The sequence below is a fragment of the Hypomesus transpacificus genome, unplaced genomic scaffold (genome assembly GCF_021917145.1).
Source record: "Hypomesus transpacificus isolate Combined female unplaced genomic scaffold, fHypTra1 scaffold_31, whole genome shotgun sequence".
In the NCBI taxonomy this organism is placed as follows: Eukaryota; Metazoa; Chordata; class Actinopteri; order Osmeriformes; family Osmeridae; genus Hypomesus; species Hypomesus transpacificus.
The window spans coordinates 1,696,943-1,710,349 of NW_025813837.1; the positions used below are offsets into that span (position 1 = coordinate 1,696,943).

The window sequence follows — 13,407 nt, forward strand, 5'->3', positions numbered from 1 at the left end:
TTTTGTCTTTCTACTTGATATGCTATTTTATTACATTTTAGATGGAAGAATAATATATTATTGCCAGCTCTCTTAAGCTGCCATGTGCACAGCTCACTGAATAGTTACAAGACTGGAGTGTAACGTACTGTACTTTGTATATTTTATACTTTTTGATTAAGGTAGAGATTACACAATTCGATTTTCTGGTATTTGTTTATTTAACACTGAAAAAAAGCCAAGGATTGTTGCAAAAATAAATCACCATTGCTGTTACACTGTCCATTCAGGAAGCCAACTCACCATCAACTATAGCTGTCAGGGTTATAGGCAGACTGTTACATCTTTACTGAAACCAAAGGAATTGTTATTGGCTTACTGTCAATTACATCCAACAGCCCTGACTAAGCAACACCATAATCTGTGTGTGACTGTTCTGATGTTTCCATGGTGGACATTGTGTTGATGTCTGTTGTGAACCGTTTCCTAGACAAAATGCCTTTTGTCATTTTGGACTTGATACATTTTTGAATTGTACATTTTTTTAATTGTACTTACATACTTAATAAACAAGTCTTATTTCAGTGTATAAAAATGCCTCATGAAAAATAAATGGAAATGTGCATGAACTTTTACATTCTCATACTGTGACATGCAGTGAGTCTGGGCAGTATAAAACAGGTAAAGGAATACAGTTTGTATGCCACAAAACCATGGCAGCTTCTGTTCATTTACAAACAGATGTCGAAGTAGCAACACCTAAGGCCTTGTGGGAAGTATTCTGATGTCAATCTAATGACGGACGAAAATGGCCACACCACTTCTGGTAAACCAAAATAAATCAATATTTCACTACATTACGTTTTGTGTCATTTGTGTCTGTTCAGAAGAAAAATCTAAAATCCCTTTCCATTTGCTAAACATCTGAAGATGATCTGATAAATTAATAAACAGTGGTACGTATTGTTAACGTTGAAAAAACGAAACGTATTTCTATAAACTGTCAGACAAATTGTAGCCAACTGCAGTCAAAGCATTTTGTAAACATCCAGGTATCAAAGTCGAGAGAGCAGCTGACGGTGACTGAACCCCCCTGAGAGCTGAGCTTGGAACTCAGGGCTAGAGCTCAGAAGACACCCTCTCTGGAGCCGCCTTCCGCGCCTCCTTCTGCTCCTCCTTCTGCGCCTCCTCCTTCAGAGGAACACGAAAGGCCACGTATGGACACACCTTGCTGTTCAGACACACCAACCTCTCCAGCGTGGCCGAGTTGACAATATCGAAGCCCGTCTGCCCTCCGAAGGTGCTGGGCTTCCAGTACTCTGGCGAGCAGATGGGATTCCCCAGCAGACCTTTCAGTGAAAAGGGAGCTCCCATCTCCACCATGCTCTCGCCAAAGATGGCGCGGGGGCGGGTCTTCTCCAGCATGAGGGCGGGGTAGAACTCCAGGGCGTCGATGTCGCCGTAGAGTTCCTCCAGCTCCCTGGCGATCTCTTCCTCTCCTATGGAGGAAGAAGCAGCACAGGAGACCAGAGTCGTTACCGTACGGCGCTGTGCCTTACCGCCAACTGAACGGGAGCAGATACTGTAGATGGGAATTATTCCTAGCCAGTAGTGGGAATTTCAATTCCCTTTAGACACTTTTATTGCACCAGATCATGACTTTTCCTAGCATTCCAGAAAACCTTTTAAGGAGGACTGGATCAACTCATAAAAAAAATAATACATCCTGGACAGACTAACGTTGTTCTATTCTTGTCAATGGTTCCAAAATAATCACATTCTGGACATGTTTAGGATTCAGCATTCAAGTTCCACGTTTCAGTCACTCACCAGTGAACTCTGAGAAGGAGGTGTAGGGCTTCAGGTTGAAGCGTTTCCTGTACTGGTTGAAGGGTTGCAGACGCAGAGCCCTGGACTCCTCAATGACCCCCTCCGCCACCTTAGTCACCACCCGATGGATGTTCTTGCCACCCCCTACCTGAGATAGAAAAGGAACAGTGGAAGGAGAGAGAAAAAAAAAGTAGCTTGTATTACCATCAAAAGAAGGTTCCGGTTATTACGGTTAGAGTGGGAGGGCGAAAAATATTTGTCACTTTCCAGATAAACTGGATGACATTACAAGTCTGACACTGTTTTGGCAAAGTTTGTCTCCACAAAGAATAATTGTATCCACTGTATGTACTTCAATTCACAGGAGATTTACAGAAATGAACACATTCTCTGTAAATAAAGACTGCTAAATCTGTGAGACTCATCTTCAAAGTGGATCCATGCTCTGAATGTTGTAGATATAAGATAGAACAGCCTCAACATCCTTCCCTACCAGCACATCCTGTGTATTAGACTTTTTTCTGCCCCTGAATGTATCTCTCTTTAAACCACACAACCCTGTTCACCCTTGCACACTTTTGTGATTTTCTGGTGCAAAATAGAAACTTCTAGCTTCTAAAAACAACTAACCAATATACACCAAATGGGGTGACCAATACCAATACCACCACAGCCACTACCAGACCCAATACCTGTCCTCCAACATTCATTGCCATTGACAGTGTATTTGCAATGTACTTAGACACTTTTATAACAAATTGACATACAAATAGTAATGCATGCATACATATATAATATTAAATGCATATGGAAAGGACAGCAGACAATCAAGGATAAGAAGTGAATGGTTCCAACTGTATTTTGGTGGTCAGAGTCAAGAAACAGTTTGTATTGACTAGCCACAGTGCAACGTAACCCCATCTAAGCTACCAGGAAAGGATCAACATTGCCACAATACTATCTCAATGACATAGGATTACCAAAACCAGTCTACCAATATCAGAACCAGAAGGACCACATATCACTAGAACCAGTCTACCCATGTCATCACCAGCACCAGTTTACATTTACATTACGTCATTTAGCAGATGCTCTTATCCAGAGCGACTTACAGTAAATACAGGGACATTCTCCCCGAGGCAAGTAGGGTGAAGTGCCTTGCCCAAGAACAACGTCATTTGGCATGGCCGGGAATCGAACCAACAACCTTCTGATTAATAGCCTGACTCCCTAACCGTTCAGCCACCAGTAGGCCTACCTGTCCAGCTGGCTGGCGTGAGAAGGCATCCACAAGCTTGTCCACGCCGTAATGAGTGAGGACGGATGTGTTGAAGATGAACTGGGAGTAGGGCACGTCATCTCCGCTGATGTGGAAGCTGTCGGGCATCAGGGGGTGCCAGTGGTAGAGCTGGTTGAACTCCACAGCGATGCGGTTTCTGTACTGGAACTGGGAGCCGAAGAGAAGCGTGGGGTCGAACTTCAGCTGCAGGAGGTAGCCACTCAGGTGCTGGACGTACTCCTCGATCACGATCCGGATGGTCTCACCTGGAAGCGGATCACATGAATTATAAAAGCATGCAAGACGAAATTCAAAAAAAAAGCTGAAAAGGGAGTTTCACAACTTGCGTTTGTGTGACCCTCTAAACATGCCCATACGCAAACCCGAGAGAGTTCAGAAAAGAACGGTCAAGAACGCAAGTCCTCCCCCCTTTCTCCCCTCTCTCCCCTTTCTCCCCTTCTTCTCCCCGTCTCCCCCTCACCGATGATGACGAGCCTAGCGGTCTGGAAGAGCTGCTCGTCGTCCCAGGTGGGGTGCTCCTTCTTCAGGACGTCGCACACGCGGTTGTGCTCTCGCAACCACAGGGTGGCGTACATGGTGAGGCCGGGCAGCAGGCCAAACACCTCCTGCCCGATGGCCATGCACTCCGCCCTGGGCACGGTCGGAGGGTAGCTCATGTTCACTGGAGCCTGGTCCACCGTAGGCGGGTAGACCTCCCCGTTAATCACCTGGGGAACGGAGTCGACATGGGGAAAGGTCGGGTTTGAGGAATTGGTGAAAGAACAATAAGAATGAAGTTGGATAAACCGTTGACTGGGAAGAAGTCACACTAACCTTTGTGACTCATGGTCTTAGAAGTTAGGCCGTATATTTTCCCAGCGCGTAAAAGTCACCAATCCTCTCAACAAATTAACTTAGCAGTACCTGCTCCAACTTCCCACCATATCTTCCAAATAGGCTTCCCAGAAACACTACTTTAGCAATACTTATTCTGGGGGGGGGGGGGGGGGGAATAAAATCAAGTTCTCGGATCATTGTATGCTGTAAACAATGCTTCACTGGTGCAGCACATCCAAACCTCCCCATAATGAGATGGCCCTTGCTGAACCGTTTACCTCAGAGAGGAAGTGGAGGGTTATCACCATTTTAAAGGCTACAGATTTGGTCTAGTGAGTTTATATGAACCTATTACTTAAATATAACATCCCGGGACGCAAACAAACTGTCCAAAAAGTCCACCATTCCAAGGCTATAAAAGTTAAATAATTCCGCACACCAAAGAACACTTTCACATGTTGACAAATCTCCACACAGCATTCCGGTAAATTAACACAAAATGTAATGCACACACACACAAACATACCGTTTTCACCGTCACACAGCGATAAAGTAACATTTTGGAGAATTTGACACTCAGCGATGGATTGGTGCTCAGTGCACAGTGGAGCAGATCTCATAGTGGTACAGAGTTCAGCTGGAAAGAGTGAACTTGGCAGCGAGATAGTCATATTGGGAAGGTCTACCTGGTATTTCAGCTTGCCGTCCTTATGAAGCCTCAGTTTCAGTTGACGAGACAGGGAGTCCCCATACACATGTCCAGCGTCCACCTAATGGGTTCAACCACACAAAAAACATTAGCCAATTTACTTTACCTTGGGAAGATACTCTGCAAGAGTTTTAATGCATGTCCAGTTCAAGTTCGAAACACTCAATCATACTGGATAAGCCTGGTTCTATCCTGGGCCTTTGTAAAGCAGACAAACATGGGACTAAGCTCCAGAAATGGATTTGTCTGGATTGGATTGGCCCCTGCGTCTCTCACCCCGTGTCCCAGAGCCTTGGTGAAGCCTAGTCCCATTCGGTTGTGGGTCTTGAAGAACTGGTGGGTGAAGTGCTGGGCGAAGAAGGCAAACATCAGGTTGGTGCCCTGAGGGTCCGGCCTGAACTTCCTCCTCAGAAGAAACTTCTCCACTATCAGTTTAGGGTCTGGGAGATCAAGCTTCCCTTCAGGCGAGAGAAACAAGACATGGTGTTCATTTGGGGGATTTATAACAATAGTAATGTAAATGTTTATTTGATATAAACATATACCGGTAATATTAATAATGTATGGCAGATGTTCTCATCCAGTAAATCACAGGTGGGGATTTGAACCTGTGACCTCTTGATCCGCTGCCAAACACTCTACCACCGAGATACACCTCGGATCTCCCCTAAGAGATGTCAGTCAACTGTGTTCCTCTAGCTGATTGGTGCACAACACAAACGACCTCTCACCTTTGGTGCCCATGGGTTTGGGGCAGTCCTTGGGCACGGGGGGTAATAGCCGGGTGTAGTAGGAAACGTTGGAGTAGGACTCCCAGCTGAGGTAGCCATACTTTGAGTTGAAGGTTGGAGGACTGGGAACTAGGTTGGACCTGACTTTAAGAAAGAAAACACACAGTCATTGGAAAAACTGAAAGACGTGGGGAGAAAGAAAGAACAGGGCAGAGATAAGTCCCTCGGCGACAGGATGTGGAGACGGAAGGATACTTGAACGAATGCATGTCGAATCTGACAGAGATTAGACGTGGAACACACACTCTCATTAGGCACGAGGATGTGAGATTCATCAGTCAGCAACAAAGATAAGATAAGAATTATTTGGTGTGTTAAGGTTTTATGGGTGAGAGAAAAAGAGAGAGACAGGGAGAGAGAGATATATATAGAAAGCCAGAAAGGGAAAGAAAAGGGGAATGAGAGAAAGAGAAGGGGGAAAGAGTGAAAGGAGAAAGTAATGTACAGGGTTGGTAAATATTTGTAGGAGTGGACAGGGTGGACAGGGTTGACAGGGTTGACAGGGTGGGTAGGGTGGACAGGGTGGGTAGGGTGGGGGCTAGAGTAAATATTCTCAGGATGTCAGGTCAGGAAAGACCACTCCACCCCATTACCGGCTTGCACAAACAGAGAGAAAGAGACTAAGAAAGATTGGCGTGTACGTGTTAATAGAACAATATAACATAACATATTAGTAACGATAGAGAAAAAACACATGAGAAGAAGCAAATACCTGGTAGAAATGGAGGTTTGGACTTGACAGACTTAACAGATGTTCAAAAGAGAAGACCATGCCAGTTGCCACAACTCCCGTTTGCCACACACCTGATTCTTGTCTCCTAATCCCGCCTGGTCACTATGGGTGTCTAATCTTGCGTCACACGCCCTCCCCCCATCTCCTTTTGCTGCAGCCGGCTGACTTGAGGCAGCCAATGGCATTCACTACTTCAAGTCAGCCAGCTGCAGGCTGTCAACGCCGCCAGTGCTGCATGAAGTCCAACACATCTATTGACCCCAGGAATCACCCGCCACGCCCAGAGTATCGTGCCTCCTTTAGGTTTTGTTTGAAAAAGTATTTATTTTTATAAACAGGGAGGTGCTCCTATACAACTGGATCATATCTGGGTGTACAACAGTGTGTGTGTGTGTGTGTGTGTGTGTGTGTGTGTGTGTACAATGTGTGGAGTGTATGTATCTGAAAAGAAGCAGACTCAGAAGTCTGCACCTAAGTGTCGCTTCCCTGATCCTTCCTCATTGAAATGTTGAAAACACTGTCTGGTGGTGTTAAAACCCAACGCTTGCCTAATGCTAGCAATATTACTGCATTTCTTTATTACCTAACTTGTCTCTCTCTCCTTCTCTCTCTCTCTCTCTCTCTCTCTCTCTCTCTCTCTCTCTCTCTCTCTCTGTCTCACACACACACACACACTCTTGCTTATGCTCTCCCTGCCTCTCTCTTCTCTTTCTCGCTCCCTCTCTCACTTTCCATCTCCCTCTCTTTCACACTCTTCTGCTGCCTGGTTCTGATCTTCTGACTGGAGAGATGCTGGCCCAGTCACAGCCTGAACCTCTGCCAACATGCGTTTCATAAATATTTAGACTGGAAACCAAACAGAGGGGGGAGCTGAGGTGATGGTCAACCTTGGTTAGAAAGCAGCCAGTCTGATTTCCAGTCTCCAGTGGCAAAGAAAGTAACTTTGCCCACCCCCCACCCCCCTCCGCAGTCCAAATTGGATCAGGTATATCAACTGCTGTAAAGATACTACATGTATCTGTTGTATCTGTATGTACGTTTTTCGACATCATTAGTGGTTGTGAAGCCTGGTGTGTTTCAATGTGGACTGGTTCTGGTTCAACAGAAACGAATGCAGAGGTTCCAAGCAGCCAGCCTACCTGTGAGGACGACCCTCATGAGTCTGTCTCTGAGGAAGGAGTTGTTAATGAAGCTCCACAGCCACTGGAAGTGGGTGAGGAGGTAATGCACCGTGTCAGGACTGGGTTTGAGCAGCAGACGAACCCTCGTCCACAACTCGGCTACAGAGCGAGAGAGAGGGAGACACAAAGGGAGAGAGAAAGGGAGGTGAACGAGAGATCAGATCACACTGAACATGCATGCGTGCGGGTGATCATTTGAATGTTCATCACATCTTAAAATGTAGTGTTTTTTCTTTCTTTTCATAAATAATTATGTAGCATCCTACTGTGAGTATAGGGGTGTGAAACCCCATATTTCAGTGCAGTCTGAATTCATAACAGTTTGCTAGAATATGATATTCTCATGTGGTTATAAATATTTTGAATAAAGTCAAATGCCTGTTGCCAAAAAATGTTTGTGTACCTCAGTCCACACATGAGAATATTCCATTGGTTCAATTGTAATAGGTAAACTAACATAATAAATTAACAGTATTTGTAAATACTATTACATCCAGGCTGAAGCTTCTTTCTGGTTGCCATCACAAACGAAGACAGGATATACACAGCTGTTCTCGAAAGCTTGCTCTTGCATCTTGATATACTACTTAAAATACAAATCTGATTTTAGGTTTGTAAATATTATGTCCTGATAGAAAAGAACCTTCTTAACTCCCTTTTACAATCTCAGAACAACAGAGAGAAGAATATTGCCATGTTTGTCTTGTAGCTCAGGTGGAACTTACGGACAGTGCAGTTCTCTCCATAGAAACCTGTGTAGGTACAGTCACATTGATACTGGTGTGTGCTAAACCTCACACACACACCCATGTTCTCACAGGGGTAGTAGCAACAGGGATTAACTGTAAACGAAACACACACAAACACGCTGATTACAGTGGTACACTTGACAATACCGTATATTAAATTAAATACCAGCCCGGTTTGTTGCATGAAGCATCACTAAAACGTCCCTCTCTGAGTGTGGAATGGAGAAGCTACACGTCAGACAACAGTTCATATCTTCTGCCCTGCCCATCCACGTCATGTCATGGTTTCTTACTGTCTCTTTCTGCTCGGAAAAACGACTTTTTAAATTGAACAATTGTTTTTACAATCATTTCACTGTGGCTAATGTTGTAGAAAGGGTAGACAAGTACATCCTTCCTCGTTGAGCTCTGCTGTGAGTTTCTCAAAAGATAACCCTCTAGCAGGCAACTTCGATGACAGTGCAGTCCCCAGCTAAACTTTCTTGGGGGAAACTGCTGTCTTTAGATATGAAATGCAGTAATTTTAAGTCATCATAACTGGACGGAGATATGTCTGATGATTAAAGGGTGATTGTTCACTTGACCGATATTTTCTAGTTAATAAACTAGTTACTAGTTGTGTGCGCCTTATTTAAATGTTGCCAGCCATCTCGTTAGATATTTAATAAAAACATCCTGGGGGTGTATAGATATTTAAAACGAATTCACACATGTTATAAACGTCCTGCACGAGGACATACACTTACCTATACTAGGACTTTCTTCCTGAGGCTCGACAGCGGCTGCAAGACGTGACCTTAGAAGCACGATACATACCCAAGCGAACGCGATAGACTCTGACAATGAGCAACGAAAATAATTTGTCATTAATCACCACATGTGTCTTTAGTTTCTGTTTGCTAAAACCAAACAGACCAAATTTACCAAGGAAATATGTTAAAACCTTTCAGGAAATTGGTTTTACCTCTCATGTTGCAGGACACTGCGTTAAGCGCACTTTGGGTGCGTCTAGTCCTATCAAAACGCCACCAGGACAAGTTTGTTGGTCTACTGAAAATATTCTACTTTTAACGTACAGATACATCCAAACTCCAACCTGATGTGTTGGCAACTCTAACTCAACCACTATGTTTCCTCACCGGAACTTTTAAAAACGTGACGTGTATAAGAACTAGTCAGAGACCTGAGAAGCTCAGCTGAACTTTATTGCAGCTTTCATCTCACTGTTCTACTGAGGCGGATTTTTTTTAACATGGGTGATGAGTTGTAAATGTGGAGCCATCTACCGGTGAATTACAAATCAAGCCCAGTTACATTGTGCCTAATTGGTCTGCATTCAAGAAAGGAAAAGTTAACCCTTGATGGTGGTTTATAGATATAAATAATAATAAAAATCTGAAAAATAGATATTCTTTTTAATACCAAGTGTTCCGTAGCACATAGAATTGTTAGTTTCGGTATGAGTTGACCGTACGCACGGGTTCTTTTTCTTCTTCGGCCACACAGCGGGTGAATAGTTTCTTTATATTGTATTTTCGTATTGCCCTCCTTGCATTGCCCCCCTCTTCTGCACCTGTCCGCCTTCTGAGACGACATAATGAATACAGTTCATTAGTTACCAGCTTTCTCCCATGGATTTCTTGTAGCACATCCTTATTGAATATCAGCCTGAGCGAAGACGCCCAAATACAATACCCACCACTGTCTTCATCAGTTGTGTTGCTTGACGGATCAGTTGTTGGCATAACCTCTGTGGTCTGTGATCAAAATACAGCAGAATTAGCATGGCAACAACCATTTTCCCATATCTGTTTCACATCCAATACTCCAGAGGGCGTCCTATTAAAACACTGTCATATCAAGCATGGTTGACACATTATTCTTTTATCACAACATTTGAACCTTCACTCCCATCTGAAGAGGAGTCTTCTGTGAGTCCAATGATGCCCAGACGAGGCCAATAGTCTCTAGAACTTTCTCTCTGGCCACTATGTTAACAGAAGACTGGAGAACCTGCCGGATGATAGCCTGAGCCGTGACATGATACTGGACTTGTTTGTCGTTCTTCTTCCTTTCCTTGTTCAGCCTCACGAAGACAGCTCTCACCACAAACCACGCCACCGTCTTCGAGCGCGCAAACAGCATCGCCGACAATGCGTCCCTGTAGGGAGTGCAGAGAGGGATTTCCACCTCCAATAGCTTCTTGATCTCAACGATGGCTGCGTCAGGACTGCCCTTCACGGAGGAGCAAGCTGGGCCTCTCTGCTCCCAGCCAGCTGTCTCACTCTTCAGATTCGGCTGATGGGTCTCATCTAACGATGGGTGGAGATGTTTGAAGGTGAATTGTACTAATTTGGGGGCGAGCTCCTCCATCTTCTCTAGAAAGGTCGTCAGTTGGGCTTTGGGTGACATGGGAGAAACAGTGTCCCCTGTGCCTATCTGCCGCATGCCGTCGTCCTGCTGTCCCTGAACGAGCCCCCAGGAGAACTTTGTGACTACTCGGAGGATGGCCTTGACATCTTGTCTGGCAGACGGTCTGGCCTTCTCCATGACGAAAAGTTCTTCGTTCTTCACATCGATGGGCATGAGAGAGACGGCGAGAAAGAGAACGAGGTGGAGGGGGGAGGGAGAGGAACGAAAGCACGAGCAAAGAAATGGAGAGAGAGAATGGAAATAGAGAATTCACATGCCGTCAACGACAATCTTTGAAGTGTGGGTCATTTAGAACAAGCAATGGATGTTGTAACCTACCCTATTTCTAAGATTCTGGTGGAAATGGCCGAACTTGGCCATCTCTTAACGGCCTCTTGCTTCGGTCTCGGAGCCCGTGTGTGCTATGGCCAACTACTGAGCTCAAATCACTGGGGTGTAGGACTTCAAACAGACTCAGTGCACTTCTTTTCCTATTGGTGGCCTACAACAGGACATCCAACAATGCAGAATTGTTATTATTCAAACGTGTGAACGCACCAACCGTGCAACAATGGACCAGAGGATACCTCCATTCTTAATGGAATGCTCTGGATTTGATGCAATAGTTTAAGCATTCTGTTTATCTTTAAAATTGTATTTTTTTCTTGTTTTGTTTTTGTTCAAATTTTCTGTCTTCGGTGATTGCATTGGGTAGTTTGGGGAACAGCACGATGAGGTGAATTCGAAAGATTATGTTTCACTTAGTTCCACTAGGTGGAGCAATGGTATTACAACTCTTGTTGAAACAAGTTCCCCCCTCTCAACATCCAATGTCCCTGAAAGTTCAAAAGTGAAATGTTAACCATACTTTCATCATAACCAAAAAGACAGCCCATAGTTTCATTAATTAGTTTTGTTTTTTAAACACTAAAGTAGGCCAACAGTTTTCCTGCTTTTTCAATGTTCTGAGTAACCAGGTTAAGAGAGAGAGAGACAAAGAGAGAGAGACCGATAGAGGGAAAGAGAGAGACAGGAAGAGAGAGACGGGGAAAGAGAGGAAGAGAGAGACAGAGGGAGAGAGGGAGACAGAGAGACTGCATCACTGAGGCCCTGCAGGGCTGTGTAGGACTGAGCAGGTCCAGCTGGCACCATATGGCCTCAGTATGTCTTCCATGTCAGAAAGCACAACACTGTCAGCAAGTCTTTCCCCGACTGCAGACTTTCTGTTCCACAGCTTCACTCCGCATACGGGGCCTGTCAGGGCCCTCACCGACACTCTGAAACTAGAGACTCGAAATAGATACCAAAAATACTATAATGACTTCTGTCATGAAGTCATGGCATCATCCAGCATTTTTAGGAGTGGTGAAGTTGGGGGGTGTAAGGGGGAGGAGTTAGGTTGGGGGGGGGTTGTACAGGGGAGGAGTTAGGTTGGGGGGGGGGGATGTATGGGGGAAGAGTTAGATTAGGGGGTGTACAGGGGAGGGGTTAGGTTTGGGGGTGTACAGGGGAGGAGTTAGGTTGGGGGGGTGTATGGGGAAGAAGTTAGATTGGGGGGTGTATCGGGAGAGGTTAGGTTGGGGGGGTTGTACAGGGGAGGAGTTAGTTTGGGGGGGTGGGAGTGGTGAGATGGGGGGGGGCTGTATAGGGGAGGAGTTTGCTTGGGGGGGTGTATGGGGGAGAAGTTGGGGGTTCATGGGTTGGGTAGGTGTTGTGTGTGTTGGTGATGGGGGGTGGTGTGTGAAGGGGGGCTAGACGTGGGGTGGTTGTACGGAGAGTGGTTCGATGGGGGCAGATTGGGGGAGGGGTTCATTGGTTCCAACCGGGTTCTGATAATTGATATCAGATGCTCCTCAGGATCCGACCTGGGCAGGCGAGTAACCTGGAAGCATTTATTTTATGGAGAAGATGTTTAGTTAAGCAATGCTCCTGCTCTTAATGAGTCTGGGTCCAGGCCTGGTGATGGATACCACTGGTGAAAGCACTGAAGTCTCGTTCCTTCCTCCTTCCTCTCAGTGGATCAGATTACAGATTAGCAGACTTCCTGTCCAGTTGGAGAACGGGCCGATCCAACTGATGGTTTTGGGTGGGCAGAAGACTTGGGGTGGGATGTATGCGTGTGTGTGTGTGTTGGAGGGGGGGGGGGGGGTGGTCATCATGTATTACCTCAGATGGGTTTTTGGATAGAGGCATAGAGTACTGGAGGTCCTGTGAGAGGCCCTCGGTGTGTCGTTTGCTAAAGCTGTGAGATGAAACAGCTGATTCTCAGTGAGGCCAACTGCTTCCTTCTCCAGACCAGATACATCCATCTCCATCACCTTCTTCCTCGCTGGAGGTCATGAAGAGGAAGTTCTCAAGAGATTGGTGGTCTACCAAATTAAAACAAGTCTGCCCCTACTAATGAGTGGCTTCGTGCTCATTCCTAAAGAATGTTTTTTTTATGCTGTAATCATATACCTCATACTTGAATGTTCATTAGCATAATTTCATTACATACAGCGTTGTATCGCTTCAATCAAATGTAGGAACATCAAGGGGAATTGCTTGGCTTCCAAATGGTGATAGCCAGGAGCACATTTATACGTGTGTTATCTAGTGATAGAGACTGTATCACACCTCATGATTTAATTCCCCGTAGCGGTAACTGACCAGTGAAATAACATAAGGACAAAATAACTTGGATTGTTCTCTTGAACACAGATTCTTGTATCACCTTTCACACTCCCTATGGCTAGAATCCGACTGCTGACTGAAATATCTCAGAGGTCTGTCAATGATTCCTACCCTCCTTTTTCTTGCCCCCCCCCCCTCAAAGATCATTGGATGAAAACATCCCCGGCTCCTCCCCTGGGACCTTCCCATCCAATACATTTTGAGGAGGAGGTAGTAAAGCACTTTGGAGCCTCA

General features: G+C 45.3%; 1 protein-coding gene across 1 annotated transcript; it reads right to left on the reverse strand.

The window, feature by feature from the left end:
- Positions 1–191: 191 nt before the first annotated feature.
- ptgs1 (prostaglandin-endoperoxide synthase 1) lies at positions 192–9,312 on the reverse strand. The gene is made up of 11 exons (XM_047015974.1): positions 9,053–9,312; positions 8,835–8,924; positions 8,065–8,181; positions 7,298–7,438; positions 5,366–5,509; positions 4,911–5,092; positions 4,612–4,695; positions 3,570–3,816; positions 3,068–3,354; positions 1,810–1,957; positions 192–1,478 (listed from the first exon to the last, which is right to left on the reverse strand). Exons 1-11 carry the CDS (start codon positions 9,057–9,059, stop codon positions 1,099–1,101), a joined length of 1,827 nt encoding a protein of 608 aa, XP_046871930.1. The 5' UTR covers positions 9,060–9,312; the 3' UTR covers positions 192–1,098.
- Positions 9,313–13,407: the final 4,095 nt, after the last annotated feature.

Bases quoted from the DNA above. Each gene is read 5' to 3' on its own strand.
- ptgs1 (XM_047015974.1), bottom strand. The intron at 7,439-8,064 runs GTAAGTTCCACC...CTCGCTCTGTAG, and splicing joins TGGAGAGAACTGCACTGTCC to CCGAGTTGTGGACGAGGGTT. The intron at 1,958-3,067 runs GTAGGCCTACTG...TTTCTATCTCAG, and splicing joins CACGCCAGCCAGCTGGACAG to GTAGGGGGTGGCAAGAACAT.